At 43.1% G+C, this 20,082-nt stretch overlaps 1 protein-coding gene across 2 annotated transcripts in view; it reads left to right on the top strand.

Annotated features, from left to right (window-relative positions):
- The window catches only part of ADAMTSL3 (ADAMTS like 3), a 388,402-nt gene that overhangs the window by 38,877 nt on the left and 329,443 nt on the right, over positions 1 to 20,082 (top strand). For both annotated transcript variants that reach the window (XM_030814922.1, XM_030814923.1), the window contains exon 3: positions 10,503 to 10,622. In XM_030814922.1, coding sequence (XP_030670782.1) covers positions 10,503 to 10,622 — 120 coding nt within the window. The remainder of the gene's footprint in view (positions 1 to 10,502; positions 10,623 to 20,082) is intronic.

Here is a 20,082-nt window from a genome sequence, read left to right as displayed (position 1 = left end):
TATATTGGCAGGGCAAGGCTTTCTTTCCGCTCCCCATTCGGAGGAATAGTCGAGTTTTTAAATAACCCCTTGTGAAATGCCAGCATGCTACTCAGCCAGAGCCTTTGGGCCTTCTGTGGTGCAGAGAATATTCAGACAGCAGGCATGCAGGCTCTGTGGGGAGAGGGCCAACCTGGGCTGGCTTTCCTAGGAAAGATGTTAGTTACTGAAGGTCTTCCATGTGTAAAGCCCAGTGCTGGGCACTAAAGAACGTTCAGATATGTAGAGAAGTCATACAACTCCATGTTTAGGTTTTCTCCTTTTGGGGAACTGAAAGGTGAAATGTGTTCTAGCAAGATCTTTTCACTGATTACTCTGGGCCCTGCTTGCCAATGCTAATTAGGGATGTGAGAGTGTGTGTGCTATGTGGTGTATATGTATTTGGTGTATTTGTGGCGTGTGCATGCATGTAGTGTGTGTGGGGTGTGTGTGGTATGTGTGGTGTGTGTGTGGGGGGTATATTTGTGGTGTAGGTATGTATGTGTGTGTATGTATGTAGTATGTGATGTGCATGATATCTGCATGATACGTTTGTGGTGTGTGTGTATGTGTGTAGTGTGTGGTATATGTGTGTGTATGTGTGGTGTGTGGTGTGTATGGATGGTGTGTGGGGAGTATGTTTGGTGTGTTTGTATGTATGTAGTATGTGGTGTGTGTGCATTGTATGTGTTAGGTGTGTAGTGTGTGGTGTGTGAGTACATCTGGTATTTGGTGTATGTGTGGTATATTTGTGGTGTGTGTGTATATATAGTGTGTGGTGTGTGTGGGGGTATGTTTGTGGTGTGTGTGTATATGTGTAATGTGTGGTATGTGATTGTGTATGTGCGTGTGTGTATGGTATGTGGTGTATGTATGTAGTGTGTTATATGTGTTTGTGTATGTGTGTTGTGTGTGTATGGTATGTTTGTGGTATGTATATGTGTAATGTGTGGTTACGTGTTTGTGTATGTGTGTGTATGTAGTGTGTGCTATGTATTTTTTCTGTGTGTGTGGTATGTGTGCAGTGTGTGTGTGTGTGTGTGTGTGTGTGTGTGGTGGGGGGGTCTTTGAGAAGGGGAGGGAAGGAGAGAGAGGGAGAGAGAAAATTCCAGAGAAAATGCATGTTTTGTGGCTGAAGGAGGAGTGGTGCTATGAAAATTCCAGTTTGCTAAAGAGATTCTTCCTGTGATAGATTTAAACTCGGGGCAGGAGCCTGTCCATGTAAACAGCTCGTTCTGAGTAAGGGAGGCACTCGCAAGGCCCTGCCCACCTCACTGACCTAGGAGGGGTGGAGAAGGGCCTGGGGCTCATATTTCTTTTGAAAGTGTGACCCAGAGTGAAGCTGAAGTTCAAAACTACATGGTATTTTGGCTGAGGTGTATCCAGATATTATTGAAATGTTAGGTCTTTTAAATGAACAATATTAGAAGAACATATAATTAATTGATGGTAAACAGAGAAAAAGAATCTTAAATCCCTAGAAATAATTTTTTTTATCTTGGAAAAAAATGTGAAAAGTCCTTTTCTTTTAACCCTCCCTTCCAATCCTGCCAAAGTAAATGTATTTTATATTTCATCAGGAAGGTTTTGGACACTTAAGACTGAAAAGTCTCATAATGACCGCATTCTACTTAAAAAACCAAAATGATCCAGAAGGTTTATTTTTTAACTTTTGTTTCAGGTTCAAGGAACCAAATGTACATGATGGTTTTTTTTTTTTGAAGAAAAATGTGTTTGGTGCACTGAGTTTAAGTACTGCTGGTTAACTTGACTTTCTCTCATGGGCCTTGGAAGCTACAAACTGTAAAGTCCCATGTGCCCTCCAGGCCAGGGGGAACAGCCCCCTGAGGCCCCAGAGGAATACAGAGAATGTATCTCTTGCAGACTGTGGCTGGCGTTGAGCCTGGGAATTCTGCCTGATTTGCCTGGAAGGTACACTTCCTGACTCATGGAATATTGACATTTAAAGGGACCTTTCACTTGTGGGAGTGATCCTAACTTCCCATTCAAATACTAAAGTCTTCCTGGCTGATCTTGGTTTGTCACCCAGGCTGGAGTGTGGTGACATGATCATGGCTCACTGCAGTGCGGCCTTGACCTCCTGGACTCAAGTGATCCTCCTGCCTCGGCTTCCCTAAGTGCTGGGATTACAGGCATGAGTCACCACGCCCTGCTTTGGTTGCTGTTAATAGAGACAGGCCTACCTGTGCATTAATATTCCTGACAGTGACCTTACATGGTGTCTGGCTAAGCGCTGGTGTCATGGGAAGAGTCCAGCAATAATGGCTCAGGGCTTTGCCTTCTTGGCATTTAGCCTTTGCCCAACCTGTTAAAATCTGTTGGAATCTCAGTTCTTCCATCTAGCATCTTACCTTCTTGTGTTGTCTGTCACTGTAGATTTGAAGCATCTGACAGTGTATTCCTTGAATCCTTAGTGGCCAAGATGACGACATGGCAAATGAGGAACAGGTAGAGGGCTCAGGCCTCAGCCCTATTCCTGTTCAGTGTTTGTAGCAGTGACAAGGATGCAGATTGTGAGCATGCCCCACAAATTTGGGCTGACGTGAAGCAGGGGGAGAGTGCCACATATCCTGATAAATGGAGTCCAGATCTAAAACAGCCTTGAGATGCCAAATCTAAAGAGAAAGTGAATGGCAGGAAGGCGTGCAGTTGGGCTCTCAATCCAGAGTGCGGTGACATGGCTTAGCAACGGCATGTGGGAGAGAGGCTAGGTCCCTTCACTGACCGTGGTTCTGTAGACGTTAGCGGTGTGATATTTGGCTGTGTTTGTGCTCTGGAGAGAGATGGGTGTGAGAGCTCACACCAGGTCAGGAGAAGTGTTCAGACTGGCTTGTTTAATTGCAATGGGAATCACATTGTGTTTGTTTTAACTGGTGACTACTTAACTTTTGAGGCACATTGAATTCTGCTCTTGACTCTAGGAATACCCTCTTCTCCCCTGCTTCTGTCTCTTCCCATTACGTCAATCTGAGAAATAGGAAAAAACAAAAAACTAAAGTGTTTTTTCATACTCTCTATTTTCCACTCAACACAGCACTTGTGTGGAGATATTTCTGTACACAGAAAGCTATTCTTCACTGGACACCACTGGGTATCCTCTATTTCAGTTCAATTCTGAGACTATTTACCTAGAAATAGCATCAGACCCCACAGGTTAAGGGCTCCATCCCACAAGACTGCCCCCTACTTCAGACGCCAATCTCAAGCAGTAGGTTGAGTATAGGTTATCACTAATACTTCTGACAAACAGGCTATAAATTGAGCCTCTCCTTGGCTTTGACTAATTTGCCCGAGCAGCTTGGAGAGCTAAATGAAACACTTTACTTACATTTTCCAGCTTATAAAGGGATACAATAAAGGATAAAGATGAATGCCCAGATGAAGAGATACGTAGGATGAGGTCTGGAAGGAGGTCCCAAGTGCAGGAGTTGGGGTGTGCCTCCTCCAGGAACACAGATATGTTCACCAACTCAGAAACTCCCTTAACCCAATCCTTCTGAGTTTTCATGGAGGCTTCATTACCCAGGCGTGGTTGATTACCTCATTGGCCATTGGTATCAGCTCAACTTTCAGCACCTCCCCCTTCACCAGAGGTTGGGGGTGAGGACTGAAAGTTCCAACCCTCTAATCACATGATTGGCTCCCCTGGCAACCAGCCCCCCTCCTGAGGCTATCCAGGGGTCCACCAAGAGTCCCCTCATTAGAACAAAAGATACTTCTAGCACCCAGGAAATTCCAAGGAATTTAGGGGCTGAGTCAGATGCCCCTGTCACTCAGGAAATCACAAAGCCTTAGGAGCTCTGTGTCAGGAACTGCAGTCAAAGACCAAGTAGTAGAACAAAAGATTCTCCTATGGCCCCTATTGCTCACAAAATTACAAGGATTTTAGGAGCTCTATGTCAAGAACCTTAGTCAGAGGCTACATATATATTTCTATTATATCATAATATCACAATCAAGCAGAACTTTCACCCAGCTTTCATAGTTATTCTTGACCCTTTACAATGTGTAGATCAAGGTCTAGAATGCTCATCTCTTGTCCTTGAATAGCCATCCCATATACGCTTCCTCCTGCTCAAGTCAAATCCTTCAGCTGAATGGGGATGTGGAGACACAGCTGTATCCCCAAGTCTTATATTCATAGTCCCTAGAGGTGCTGTCTGGATTCTTCCTGACCTCGTCCCTGGTGACTCAGCAGCTGTGGACAGTGGCTGGTGGAGATGATGCATTTTGGCAGCTTCACTCCTAGTCCTGGCTCAGTGCCCTGGGAAGATCGCACACTTCCTGATCCAGGCTTGTTCCTCCTGCTTTCCCTCCAACTTTTGCTACTTAAGGGCCCTGACCTCTTTGGTCACCCCATCCTGTGAAGGGCCACATGCCACTGAGTCTTCCTGACATTTAGGAAGTCAACTTCCATCTGGCTGGAAATGGCAAACGCATGTTTGGTATGATGCTTGCTTTCTGAAGCCGTGTGTGAACTCAGCCATTTCTCCTAAGGGAAGGCCCAATTTTTCTAAGAAAAACTGCACCATAACTACCCTTGTCAAAGTCAACGTTGACTTCCCTGTTGCTAGATCCAAGGGATACTTCTCTGGCCTCATCTTCCTCAATTTCTTAGCAGCATTCAAGACACTTGACTATTCTCTTCTACGCTAAATCTTCCTATGACCTAATATAGGGTTTTTTCCTTTTTATTCTACTGTAATTGATGTTCACTTTTAGTCTCTTCTGCTTGCTCCTCCTCTTCTACTTAATTTCAAATATTAGAATTGAGGGTGTCAGGCAAAGCCCTCTTGCCTGCCAAATTCTTTCTCTAGGGAGTGGCTTTTCTGGTATAATGGGTGTAAATATATGTAAATATACATACATACATACATACATACATTATGAAAATGTAAGTGGTGACTTCCAAATCCCTATCTCCAGCATCAGATTTCCTTTCTGAGCTCTGGACTTGCATATTGAATGGCAAACTCAAGCTCTTCACACAGATGTTTTATGGACACCTCCAACTTAACATGACTCAAACAGAACTATTGACTCCATCCTCACCAACAAATCAGTTTCTGCCTCAGGGCTATCCATCCATTACAATTCCTTTACAGCCATTGCTCAAGCCAAAAACCCAGAAGTCACCCTCGATTCCTCCCTTTTCCTCCCTCATCAGAAAGCTTTGTTGGTTCTACTTCTAATCCATGCACCTCTCTCCTTCTCTACTGCCATCATCCCAGTCCAAGGAACCATCCCTTCTCACCTGGGTTAGTACCAACAGCCTTCCAACTAGTCTTTATGATTCCACTTTGCCTCCTTCTAGCTCAGTCTCCACAAAGCAGTCAGTGTTGTTTAAATACTCTTCTGTTGTTCTCCCTCTCCTTACCATAAGGCTTTAAATGTCTTGGGTGGCTTTTCCCTTCCTTCTTTATCCATTTCGTGCCACTCTTACTTGTCCGCACTGAATCCAGCCACACTCTAGTTCTTCCAATTCACTGACTTCCTTTCCACTTTGGAGCTTTTGTACTTGCTCTTCTTTTGCTGGTAATACTCATCCTTAGCTTTTTCCATAGCTGGCTCCTCCTGTTTGAGGTATCATCTGAAATCTTATCTTCCCATGGATGCCTTTTTTGACCATCTTATCTAAAATTGAACAGTCCTCTCCCAACATTATTCTCATATCCTCTTGTTTATTTCCTTTAGAACTTAGAATGTTAGTTTTCTTATTTATGTATTTGTTTGCTTATTTTACTATGTATCTCCACCTCTAGGATGTAACCTCCATGAAAATAGGAACCTGATCTTTGTTGTTCCTCATTGTATCTATCGCACTGAGAACTGTGCCAGGCATATACTAGGTGCTCAATAAATATGTGTTGAATGCATGGTCAACTAAATATAAGCATCACACTGGAATGTCCACTATATGCGGGAAGCTGTTTTAAGTCGGCGATCTTTGACTGCTTCCACTCTGGTAAATGGATCTGTCCAGGTATTGGCACATGGCTACTAACAAGTTCCAGCCTTGGCTGTAAGCCTGTGTCTGTTCCTCAAACTCACTGACTTCCTTTCTATTTTAGGGCTTTTGCACTTGCTCTTTTTTTGTGTGCCAGGAATAGTCACTGTCAGATTTGGTGATTGGTAAGTCTCCTAACTCTCAGAGCTACAGTTTACTCATTTTTAAAATAAGGAGTTTGACCTACATGACTTCTTTTTTTTTGAGACGGAGTCTGGCTCTGTTGCCCAGGCTGGAGTGCAGTGGCGCAATGTCAGCTCACTGCAAGCTCCGCCTCCCATGTTCACGCCATTTTCCTGCCTCAGCCTCCCGAATAGCTGGGACTACAGGCGCCTGCCACCGTGCCCGGCTAATTTTTTTTTTTTTTTTGTATTTTTAGTAGAGACAGGGTTTCACTGTGTTAGCTAGGATGGTCTCGATCTCCTGACCTCATGATCCGCCCACCTCGGCCTCCCAAAGTGCTGGGATTACAGGCGTGAGCCACCGCGCCTGGTGACCTACATGACTTCTAAGGTCTCTTTAGGTATTTAAAATGATGATTCTGGCTGGGTGCAGTGGCTCATGCCTGTAATCCCAGCACTTTGGGAGGCCAAGGCGGGCAGGTCGCCTGAGGTCAGGTGTTCGAGACCAGCCTGGCCAACATGGTGAAACCCCATCTCTACTAAAAATACAAAAATTATCCAGGCATGGTGGTGGGCACGTGTAATCCCAGCTACTAGGAAGGCTGAGGCAGGAGAATTGCTTGAACCTGTGAGGCGGAGATTGCAGTGAGCTGAAATCACGTCACTCAATTCCAGCCTGGGTGACAGAGCAAGACTCTGTCTAAAAAAAATTAAAGTAAAAAAAATAAAGTGATGATTGAAGCCAGTAAGAGCAATTAACAATAGTGGTGCTAAATCTCTCACATAAATGAAATTTAATAAGAAAATCTTCCAATTATTTTAACAGCCTAGTGCTATCTAAGCCATCTAGTCTAGTGGAGTTATCTCATCTATATTCCTTGACAGAATGATGTTGATTTCCCTTTCTAAAACACAGTATTCAGAGGGATGTTTTGGCATAAACTATAGTTCCTGCTGCAGTTTGAGAATGAGTCCATTGGAGCAGCAGAGGTGTCAGAGGAATATGTTTATTCCCTGCTCCTCCTGTTTGCAGAGAGCAATTTTCATAGAGTAACACCTGTGGCCTCTTACTTTATTTCTGACTCATTTCTTTCCAAGCAGGGGGAATGAGGTATCCAGTCGGGGGTATAGTCACAGATCCACGTATTTTTGACTGGATGGGGCTAATCACTGCAGATTCTGTCTCCTTTATTACTTTCCTCCTTGAAGCAATCAAGGCAGTGATCCTGGTAAACCCTCTACCTGCTCAATCTTCCCTTGGACAGGCCCTCCCAGGAGGCGGGTGATAGTGTGATGGTAGCTAGTCCATTGGGTCATCATATCCCAGCCATATTCCCCCAAAGAGGGTGTCCTTTCTGACCCCCTCAGACTCCAACCATTGTGATTTATGTCCAGTGATTCAGATGCCAGGTAATATGGTTTTGTTCTGTGTCCCCATCCAAATCTCATCTTCAATTGTGCTCCCATAATTCCCACATGCTGTGGGAGAGACCTGGGGGGAGATAATTTGAATCATGGGGGAAGTTTCCCCCATACTGTTCTCATGGCAGTGAATAAGTCTCACAAGATTTGATGGCTTTATCAATGGTTTCCACTTTTGCATCCCTTCATTTTCTCTTTCCGCCATCATGTAAGAAGTGCCTTTTGCCTCCTGCCGTGATTCTGAGGCCTCCCCAGGCATGTGTAACTGTAAGTCCGATTAAACCTCTTTTTCTTCCCAGTCTCGGGTATGTCTTTACCAGCAGCATGAAATTGGACTAATACAGTAAATTGGCACCAGTAGAATGGGGCGCTGCTGAAAAAATACCTGAAAATATAGAAGCAACTTTGGAACTGGGTAACAAGTAGAGCTTGGAACAGTTTGGAGGGCTCAGAAGAAGACAGGAAAATGTGGGAAAGTTTGGAACTCCCTAGAGACTTGCTGATTGCCTTTACCAAAATGCCGATAATGATATGAATGAAAAGGTCCAGGCTGAGGTGGTCTCAGATAGAAATGAGCAACTTCTTGGGAACTGGAGCAAAGGTGACTCTTGTTATGTTTTGGCAAAGAGACTGGTGGCATTTTGCCCCTGCCCTAGAGATTTGTGGAACTTTGAACTTGAGAGAGAAGATTTAGGGTACCCGGTGCAAGAAATTTCTAAGCAGCAAAGCATTCAAGAGGTGACTTGGATACTGTTAAAGGCATTCAGTTTAAAAAGGAAAACAGAACATAAAAGTTCAGAAAATTTGCAGCCTGACTATGCAATAGAAAAGAAAAACCCATTTCCTGGGGAGAAATTCAAGCTGGCTGCAGAAATTTCCATAAGTAGTAAGGAGCCTAATGCTAATTCCCAGAACTATGGGGAAAATGTCTCCAGGGCATGTCAGAGACCTTCATGGCAGCCCCTCCCATTATGGACCTGGAGGCCCAGAAGGAAATAGTGGTTTTGTGGGCTGAGCCCTGGGTTCCTTTGCTGTGTGCAGCCTAGGGACCTGGTGTCCCATGTCCCAGCTGCTCCAGCTATGGCTGAAAGGGGCCAATGTAGAGCTCAGGCTGTGGCTTCAGAGGGTGGAAGCCCCAAGTCTTGGCATCTTCCATGTGATGTTGAGCCTGCAACAGAAGTCAATAATTGAGGTTTGGGAACCTCTGCCCAGATTTCAGAGGATGTATGGAAACACCTGGATGCCCAGGCAAAAGTTTGCTGCAGGGGCAGGGCCCTCATGAAGAACCTGTGCTATAGCAGTGAGGAAGGGAAATGTGGGGTCGGAGCCCCCATACAGAGTTCCTGCTGGGGCACTGCCTAGTGGAGCTGTGAGAAGAGGGCTACTGTCCTCCAGACCCCAGAATGGTAGATCCACTGACAGCTTGGACCATGTTCCTCGAAGAGCCACAGACATTCAACGCCTGCCGTGAAAACAGCTGGGAGAGAGGCTGTACCCTGAAAAGCCACAAGGGTGGAGCTGCCCAAGACCATGAGAACCCACCTCTTGCCTCAGCGTGACCTGGATATGAGACCTGGAGTTAAAGGAGATCATTTTGGAGCTTTAAAATTTGACTGCCCCACTAGATTTTGGACTTGCATGTGCCCTGTAACCCCTTTGTTTTGGCCAATTTCTCCCATTTGGAATGGCTGTATTTACCCAATACCTATACCCTCATTGTATCTAGGAAGTAACTAGCTTGCTTTTGAATTTACAGGCTCATAGGCAGAAGTTACTTGCCTTGTCTCAAATGAGACTTTGGACTGTGGACTTTTTGGTTAATGCTGAAATTAGTTAAGACTTTGGGGGACTGTTGGGAAGGCATGATTGGTTTTGAAATGTGAGGACATGAGATTTGGAGGGGCCAGGGGTGGAATGATATGGTTTGGCTCTGTGTCCCCACTCAAATCTCATCTTGAATTGTACTCCTATAATTCCCACATGTTGTGGGAGGGACCCGGTGGGAGATAATTTGAATCATGGGGGCAGTTTCCCCCATACTGTTGTTGTGATAGTGAATAAGTCTCACGAGATCTGATGGTTTTATCAAGAGTTTCTGCTTTTGCATCCCTCTCATTTTCTCTTGGTGGCCGTCATGTCAGAAGTGCCTTTCACCTCCTGCCATGATACTGAGGCCTCCCCAGCCATGTGGAACTCTAAATCCAATTAAACCTCTTTTTCTTCCCAGTCTTGGGTATGTAGTTATCAGCAGCATGAAGACGGACTGGGGTATGAGCTTTCCATGAACTAAACACAGTCTACAATATGCATGTTTATTTAAGCTTGGATTTTTAAACAAAGCATTATGAAGAAAAAGTCTCAAAGGAAATACACCAAAACAATTAAAAGTGGTTATTACAGGTTGAAAAGATTATGAGTGATTTTATTTTCTTTTGTGCTCATTTGTATGTTCTAAAGTTTCTACAGTGAAGTGCATTTTTGTTGTAGTATGGGAGAAAATTTTTGTTTCCCACTCCTTTGCCAAAAAAAAAAAAAAGAAAAAACGGAGGAAAGGAAGAAGAAAAGAAAATCCTAAAAACAATAGATTTGCAACAACAAGACAAAGTTAACTACTCTGTGGCTGAATTGCTGGAAGATGGGGAGCAGAGGTAGCGGGGAGGGGGAGAGAGGCAGGTGTCAGAGAATAAATGCCACGGCTGCCAATTTGATTCGGGCCACTGTGATATCCTGGCCTAACAGTGCGCCGACACACCTGGTGTGCCTCACCTTGGTCTTTGCCAAGAGAGGGCACTTCCCTTTTTGTTTCTTGGTACAGCTTTTAATGGTGGATTCTCCTGGAATGGCCTTGGACTTCACTTGTCAGGGGGTCCTTACTGGAGCCTTATTTGTGACCAGATGATCTTGTTTTTCAGACCACAGCTGAGAAATCTCCTGGAGCCTATTTCCTTCCCGAGTTTGCACTCTCTCCTCAGGGAAGTTTTCTGGAAGACACAACAGGGGAGCAGTTCCTCACTTATCGCTATGATGACCAGGTAAGAACATTGGACAAGGATCTACCTTTGGCTTTGCTGTTTGCCAGTGGTCAGGAAACAGCGTCTCTAAAAGACCTTCAAAGTAACTATATTTTCCTCTTTGCAATACAAGTACAACAGACCCTTGACACCCTCGAAAGATCCCAGAGCATCTGGATTGCCCATGTTTGCATATAATTTCCTATACAAGGTGCAATTCTTTCTCTGCATTTGTGTAAAAGTCACTTTTTCTTATTTTCATCAGAAATATATGATGGATTTGTTCATCTTAGCTATCACCACATTAATGATTCAATTCTGAAATTATCCAAAATTCTGTTTTCTGCTTACGTGTTACTCCTTTGCCCTCAGCTTTTACTTCATTTCTTTTACCAGCACCAATGTTGCATGCTTTTTTTCCCCAAGATTACTTTTCAGAAAGGAACACAGTGTGTATGCCTGTGTGTGCATATGTCTGAGAGTGTGTGTGTGTGTGTGTGTGTGTGTGTGTATGTGTGTGTTGAAATCATTTTAGGAAGGCTAACTAGAGAAGAAGGCCTTGCTTGGCTGACGTGTGTAAGCTGAGCACTGGAAGTTGTAATTCCCTTCCATCCTCAATTCACCTTGATGCTATAATAGCATTTAAGATTATCCATCTTTGAAATCACTCACAACTTGGTGAAACAGAGAGTTTCAACTTTGCCTAATGCAAAGCTGGTAAAGCCTGAATTTATGGGGCAGTTGAGCAAACCAGGGTGGACTTTAAGATGATGTAGGGCCTAGGTGGATCTGGCAGACCTCAGCACCTATAGGGCCCAAGTGAAGGTGAGGAGCTGGGGCAAGATCACCTTCCCATGGTACATGATAGAGTGGAGGGAGATAGCCCAGTGACTGAGGCCAGCTGTGCTGTCCTCAACTGTATAGCCAAAGGCCAGTGCGTCCTGGTTTGATTTAGGTAAAGCCTAGTCAGGGTGCAAAAGACAGTACTGAAAAGGAACAGCTCTGAGAAATTCAGTCTGCCAACATGGGTAGATCCAAGATGTGACCACAGGGAGTAGGACCCAGTTCTGGGGGCTGGCTAGAGCTAGGCAGAGTGCTGGAGGTGGGCTGGGAGAAGGATTAAAGTCTTGCAGAGTGTCAGTGGCTGATGCAGGATGGAGATGGGAGCATAGAGGGCAGGTAGAGGAGTCTGTTGCTCAGTCCTCTATCTCCCAGCTCAGGGGGAGACACTGCACACTCTCCATCCTTGAGGCTGCTGCTCAGTGACCTACCCTTGGTGGGCTTAATTCCAGAGCTGGGACTGGGGTGAAGGTCAGGGCTGTGACCCACCAGACCCCTGTGGGAAGGGAGCCACACTGGTCACTGGGGCAGAAGTGGGATGAGACCAATTTCTTACTGAAAATGTCAACATTCAATCATATTTTCAAGTTACTTTAAAAGTGAGTGAGTGCATTACTAGTCATTGTGGGGAGCCGGGCTGGGCTGGGGAATAATTCTGTATTTGCATTGCAGAGCCCAAACATTTGGGCCTGGTTGCTAATAGGGGCTAAAACATCATTAAGTCACTTTCTGCCTTCCTCCTTCCCTTGATGAATTTTGAGAGGGTCTATAATTTATAGCTCATTTTAATCCAGAAATCAATAATCCAACAGGTTTTCATATGAGAACTTCAGAGGAACTAATTGAGAGGGCCATAAAGGATAAAAGCGGGTGTCTGGAAAATACCAAGCTATGCATTTTATAATTAAAAAGTGGTTAATGCCTTCTCCAGGTTCCACAGATACTTTATATTTAACATAATAACAATATAAAAGCTGGGAAAAGGAGAAAACAAGCCCCTTTAGTCTTTTCAAAAGGTCTAAAGCAGATCTGAAAAGTGTGTGGCATGCTGTGGAAATTTCATCCTGGGACATAGTGTTCCAGAAAGCCTCAGTGACTAGCATATGAAAACACTCTGTGTTGCCCCCACTGTGTATTTCTTTTGGGAGAAAGGAATAATTTGAGACTATAACAAGCCAATGATAGCACCCACTTTCCTCTACTAAAGGCACAGAAAATAGGCGCTTGGACTAAACTAGGTATATCTCTTGAATGAACCTCAGGAATTTAATCAGCTAGAGACTGTTAACCCACCAACCAAATCCTGATTCTCTTTCCTCTTTTTTCTTTTCTTTTCTTTTTTGAGATTGGGTCTTGTTCTGTCACCCAGGCTGGAGTGCAGTGGCATGATCACAGCTCACTGCAGCCTCAACCTCCCCACCCACACTTATGTGATCCTCCTGTCCCAGCCCCCACCCCCCACCCCAAGTAGCTGGGACTATAGGCATTAGGCATGCACCACCACCCCTGGATAATTTTTTTTTGTCTGTATTTTGTAGAAATGAGGTTTTGCTATGTTGACCAGGTTGGCCTCAAACTCCTGGGCTCAAGCGATCTGCTCTCCCCGGCCTCCCAAAGTGTTGGAATTACAGGTGTGAGCCACTATGCCTGGCCAATCCTCTTTTTTCTTAATGCTGAACATGCTTCTCAGGCACTGGGGAAAGGATAAAACCAATCAAATACTATCAAACTTTAAAAAAAATCCCCTGATCCTTCAGCATATGACAAAACATTAAGATCAATTAAGAACAAAGTCTCTGGAGTCAGACTACTTTGGGTTTGAATTTGATTTGTCAGTTCTGCCATCTGATTTTCTGTTTTACTTTGGACAAGTCACTTTACTTCCCTGTCCCTTAATTTTCTCATCTGTGAAATGGAGATTTGGATGGTATCTACCTTATGTAGGCGTTGCAAGGACTTGACGCAGATAATTCATATGTCTCCCTGCACAGGGCCTGGTACGTATAAGCATTTAATTTAGCTATTGTTATTACTAAGAATGTTGTTTGCAAACACTCAATTCAAAGAATCTCAGATATGCTTATGCTAAAGGAAGGGAAGTAGTTTATTCTTACTTTACATTAGGAGATCTCATGCAATATTTTCAATTAATTTTTTATTGAGCTATAATATATGTAAGTAAAATACACACATATCTGAAGTAAGAGCTTGATGTATTTTTAAGTATTTTTACACCTGTGTAGTTGCTACCTAGATCAAAAAAATGAACATTTCTAGCACCCTAGGAGGCTCCTTGAACCTCTTTCCAATCAATATTCCACATTCAAGAAGTAACCACCATTCAGACTTTTATCAGTATTACAGATTCATTTTGCCTGCTTTTAATTTTATTTTTGATTTTATATAAATGGAATCATACACCACATACGCGTTTGTGTCTGGCTTCTTTCACACATCATTATGTCTGAGAGATTCAACCCAGTTGCTGGATCCAACATAATATAGGGTTTAATGTCTAGCAGCCAGTTGTACTCTTTGGAACAAATTGTCTCATGTTGGAACAAATTGCAGCATACTGGGTGGCATGCAGCATTGCTCTTGCACAGAAATTCCCAGGTTGTCCCTAAAAGGTTTTCAGAGCAGTCTCTCCAAAGATTTCATACCTGGGGAAATGGTGGGGACAGTTTTCCAGTGTAGCCTTTGTTATATGCCAGCAGCCACCGGCATTCCACAGCCAGAAATAGGTACAGGGTGTGTGTGAGTGGCTGCCAGGGCAGAACCTGTGTCAGGTGGCATGGGTACCTACCTGTGGAATCTCCATATATATATGCCAGGGGTGCTGTCCTGCTGACACAGTGGCCTGAAACCAGAGTGACAAAGTACTTATGCAATTGAGGCTACAGCCTAGTTTCTAATGCTGTTGGGTCAGATGTGGGTTCACTAGGATCTTCCTACCTATAAAGTACTCATTTGATAAAATGGGATGCAAGTGGATGGTGTGTAGATATTTGCTGTCTTGGACGAACCTCATAGGACTTTTTAAAGTATTTAGCCTGGGCACATTTCATGAAGACCTTCAGGTCATTCTTCAAATGTCTCCTGGGTTAGATGCCTGGAAAACTAATAACCCTGAGGCCAGTAACGCATAGCTGTGATGTAGGCTGCATTTAATGGGAGGCATAAAAGCCACATTATGGATCATACGGAGTGCCGTGGCAGCTTCTAGTGAAGAAAGCGGTCTGAAGCCAACTGAGTAACAATGTGGTTTAGTGCAAACAGGACTAGTCAGGCAGCCTGGTCTTGCTTCTACCACTAATCAGCTTATAATTTAACAGAACTATTTAACGTTTTGGACTTTATATTCTTTATTTCTTTTAAAAAACAAAGTGACTGGATTTCATGATCTGAACTCTTTCCACTCTAAAATAGTCTGAAACTACAAATAGAATATTCCACGTTGCAGAGTGTTAATTGGATCATTCTGATTATTGAGGCAGTCTTGCCAGCAATTCGGTAAACTATTACTTAGAGACTTATACAGTTTTACAGCTGGTGGAGACTTTGGCCCAAATGCCTCATTCTACAAGTCAAGAAACAGAGACGCCAAATGTGCAAATGACTTACTCAAGGACACCCGTGGTTATTTGAAAAACTAAGACCATTACACTCCAAACCCAAGGCTCTCCTGCTCTGAGATATATCCAGGAGTTTCTCTCAGAAGAACCACCTAGAAAATTATCTCCTATCCTAAAAATCCTGATTCCACTGTTTACAGTTAGTAGAGCTTTGGGGATCTTAATAGACCCCAGAGATTAAGATTAAGATTAATAGATGCCTTATCAGCTCATTCTCATCTCCTTCAGGAACTTGGAATTAGCTATGTGGAGAGCATTCATAAGCATATTTATTCATTTCCAGTTTTTAATAGAAACCACAATTTTTTTTGAAGCTTGAGTGAAACATTAACTGAAATTAAAATGGCACTGACTTTCTATTGGATGGGCACATTCTTAGAATGAAGGTGTTCTAGCACTTGGTTGCATCAGGTACATGAAGTAGCTAGAATGTATTAGTTTGGGACGACTGGCTAAGAAGGCTGTGGTTTCAGTTACTAGCCAGCCTGTCTCTGGGGTAGATTCTTTGGTCATTCCTCATAGTGGTTTTGGAGTTTTGTCCCACAGAGGACCTGTTCATAGGCAAACAGCTGGATATTGGTTAGCTGCACATGGTTCTTTTCATCGTTGAGTAAGTCAGTTTTTGGAGATCTGCTCTGTCTTTCTCTGCCTAGATCACCTTCTGGGAAAGGGGGATGGTGTGGTTGTTTTCCATCCTTACCTTACTTCAACTCACTGAAGATTTAAACTTGGAGCTTTATTATGGACACTGATTTAAAAGCCTGTGACAAGCACAGTGTTTCTCAGTTGGAGGTCATTTATTTTTTAAGGAGTTAGGAAAAGTTGTCTTTTGCATAAATATTCTTTTATTTCTCTTTATTTTTAGCATTTGTTAGGCACGGGGGAAGGTGGAAGGTGTGTCCACCCAGACTTGGTGGATTTGCTGTAATGTGCTTCCTCCTCACTGGCAGCCATAGTAGGATAAAGGACATTAAGCACGAGCAGTAGGTGACTTAGAAATTGGGCCTTATGCACACTTTCCTATGTTTTATGAATTCTTTATGTGTGTACCTGTTAGTATTAATATAGGGTATTAAAATAATGCTGACCTTGCCACTTTTAGTCTACTAGGCACAAAAAGGCAGGAAAAAAGGTTAATACCTTGGATTCCAAGCATGTAGGATAAGTAGTGGGTTCTGATTTTCCTAAAATTAACCAAGGATAATCCCACTAATGCAAGTTTGAAGCCATTTAGAGGAGAACTACCTTGATCTCATGTTGGAGAGGTCCTTTTATACCTGTTTATACCAGGCCATCCCTTCTCCCTTGTAAACTTCCTGGTCCTCTGCCCTTGACTAATTTAGCATTTGCTATGTCTCTTCCTGACCACATTTAAGAGGATTCGAGATTTTTTTCCAGACTTGAAAATGCTTTTGTCTGTACTCTAATCTACCGTTGCTTTCAGTGACCACTTGGTTTTCAAATTCTTACTGTCTCCTGCTGCTTTCTGCTACTCATTCTGCTACTCATTTTTAACCTTTAAAATCTAACTTCTTCTATGTCCTCCAACCTCCCTCCCCCCACCACCTTCAACAGGCATCCTTTTTAAGAATTTCAGTTACTTTCTTAAAGTCACACCTATATTCTGGTATGAATCAGTCTATATTTGTAAAAGTCTGTATTGGTACAATTCCATGTTTGTGAAGTCCTAAGGCCTTAATGACATCATAGGTGAAGTCATAGTTGACTCTTCTCTTTCCTTCCTGGGATGTCATTGGCTGCCTATTTGTATGATTCCTTGTTTCAATATGCCTCTCTAAATTGTATTTTCTTTACTGTTTCCATCCCCAGGGAGGCAGAGGGCTGGATGTGCAGCCTTGGTAGCATTTGGAATTGTATTAATAGCATGTCAGAGTTGAAAGAAAGTATAAGATTCTGGCTTTTCAGGTGAGGAATCTGAGCCCCGGAGAGGAACAGTATCTTGTCCAAGATCACACAGCCAGGCAGTAGCAAAGCCAAGTGCCCGTTCTTTGCCCTTAAGCTCAGTTAAGACATTTTTACATCCAATCTGTGGGCAGGAAAAGTATGAGAGAAATGTTTGAATGAATTTTTAATACTACTACTACTAATAATATATTAATAATGAAGCCTTTGTATAGTCTTATTTCTAAACTTCTTTTAAATGCCTTTTTTCTTATACTATTATGATAAACATAATTTTCCTTTTCCTCGTTTAACTATTGATTTATGCATTCTTTCTAAAGAGAAGAAATCTATTTGCTGTGAGTATGTCTTTCTCAAAGTAACTTCTTCTGAACTTTTCATGAATATCTTGGCCAGGAGTTTCAATGTGGTTAAACTATTGGCAGCCCTCAGAAATATCACTTGACGTTTCCAAGTTATTTATGTAATCATTTTTAGTTGGAAAGTATATACCAACTTCTGAAACTTCTGGTAAAAGAAGACGGACATAGCCCATGGATCCACTGGGTATTTTCATCTTCTTCACTGATCAAAATGAGCAACTTATATGTTCTCCACATAGGAGAGTTTCTGTGTTGTTTCTGGCCTGTGTGTATAATATTTTTAAGCAGCAAGCCATTTGAGTTTGAATAGTTCATTCCTTTGTTAGTGAGTAATCTCGGTCAAATGTAGTTATGCTGCTTAAATATTCCAAGATTTAGTGATCTAACAAGAAAGCAAGCTCATGGTCTGTTAAGAGAAGACAAGAACAAATTCATTGGAATAACTTGTGCTGTGTTCCCAGTTCATGCGTGTAGCAAATGCATGAATACTGCACATGCAACTGTACATGCTGTTCTGATTGACTGTGTCACACATGAACTCTGAATTTCATTATCATTGAGCTTTTTCACAAATCATGAAAGCATAAAAGAACTGTGTGAGTAGAGATTTAATATCTAGCTTTTGAAGGATGCAGACATTTTCCTCTTTCAGTGTCATCTTCCTAGACTCATATTTGGGGTACTGGGTGATTTTTATCACTTATACCCTATGGGTTAAGTGGTAGGTATAGGGTGGGGATGTTCAAGACAGACCCAAATGGATCTTTCCTTAAAAGTCCCTCACTACACTTAAGAACGCTGAGAGACAGGTTCTGTTCTGACAGGGCCCTTGCTGCCTACCCTCAGATCATGCTTTCTCTTTGAGATCAGATCAGTCCCTACTCACAGATCCTCAAAGCCTTCAAGTGCTTTGAGATGAGGTTGTTTTGAGCAACTCAGTTCTGTCACTCACAATCCCCGGATGAAAGAAAGCAAGTAGACTTTCCTCTCCACCATCTCCTCTCTTCAGTGGCCCTTTATGCCGTGCTTTTCTGTTCTTCCTCCTGTTTTATCCTTTGTTTATTGATTCCCCCTTCTCAGTGCTTTCCATTGTCCCCTCATGGTCAACAGGACCCCACATCCTGACTTCCAACTTTCTACTGCAACTGAAAACTGGCCTTGGCCAGGCTCACTGCCTCCCTTGCAGGCCTCACTAGTGGAGGCTGCTCATACCTCACACACCAAGCACTACACGGCTAAGGTTGGGGGTTGACCTTCTTTGAGTCCCTACTGCTACTTCCTGGCTAGTCCTCTTCTCTCATCTCAGTGCTCCTCCTTTTTGGAGGCTCATGTCATCTGTCTAAACCACTGATCAGAGCATTCACCAAAACCTTCATGACCTGATCATGACTTCCTTCCTTCCAAGGTCCTGCCATGATCTGGGGAGTGTTCAAGAATTAACACTTGGAGCAATTTCTGTTGAGCTTCCTGTCCCTGGGGTCAGCAGTGATAGCTCAGGGCAGTGACTGATGGCCCTTAAAATTGCCTGTTCCAAGAAACCATTTCAATTACATTTGTCATTCTGCAAGCTTCAGTCTAACCCTGTCATTTCTGGATCTCTCTGGCTCCAGTGACGTTCACAGACCTTCCACTTCAGTCACCCATTCCAAGTGTCCAAACTGGACCATATCATTCTTCAAACTACTCTGCCTTAGAAATATTAAATCCTGCAGCCTCTCTCTAATCTCAGACCCTTCTCCTTCACCTCCTCCTATGCATGCTCCTCCTACATGCATTCTTTTTGATCTCTAAGAGACATCTAATTCTCTTATCTCTCTACTTCTCCCAGGTGATCAGCCACCTTTCAGCATCTCTAGCTTTCCTACCCATGTGGCCTCTCCTATCATTGTCATCCCTCACTTTCTATGCGTGACTTTCCTGGCCCACTAGCCTACTGGAACTTTCTATCGGGTTCTCTACAACTTGGTGTCTTTCCCTGTCTTATACTCAGATGGCCTTCTGAGCTCTGCTTAAAAAAGAGCAGTCAGCCATGAAATACAGCCTCATGTAGTGGGGGAATCCTCAATGTCACCTTTGATCATCTCTAATCCTTTATTTTGATTGCATTCATCAACCCCCTTCTACTAAACGTCTCTGCTACTGAATGTGTGTTTTTCTTAAATGAGTGCCAGATTTCTGTTCTGTTGTGGTCTGTCCTCCTCAGGCATAGTGAAGGGAGTAGATTTTATTAGTGTTTGTGATCTTGAGAAAATGCAGGAAACCGGACTTGCAGGTTTGCTATAAGAATGGGGAGTAATGGCAGGTGGAGGACTGGATGGGAACATCTTTTTTTTTTTTTTTTTCTCTTATTACAGCATAAAACAAAGACAGCTACAAAAAAAAAGGTAAGTTAATTTGCTGGCCAGCAAAGAGGGGCCATGCCAGGCAAGAAAAGACTTCGCCGATTCTCTGCAAGCTGAATTTTGAAGGACCAGATGTAGAAGCAGTAATGGAATTTATTCCCTATCACAAGGGATTTGAAGCATTATGTTTTGATTGGCTTATTTGGAAATGTTTCCTTTTGTTTGGCCAATTCTAGCCTACGTCAAAAAAGTGTAGGCACAATTTTCAAAGAGGTTCCTGGTGGGTAAAGGCTCCATGGGGCCTGAGTCTCTCAGTGGACACCTTTGTTTGCTCATGCTTGGAGTTTTAACACTCTGGAGTGTATTTCTTGGTTCTGGA

Source organism: Nomascus leucogenys, chromosome 6 (assembly GCF_006542625.1).
Source record: "Nomascus leucogenys isolate Asia chromosome 6, Asia_NLE_v1, whole genome shotgun sequence".
Classification (NCBI taxonomy): Eukaryota; Metazoa; Chordata; class Mammalia; order Primates; family Hylobatidae; genus Nomascus; species Nomascus leucogenys.
This window is presented reverse-complemented; position numbering and strand designations above follow the sequence as displayed.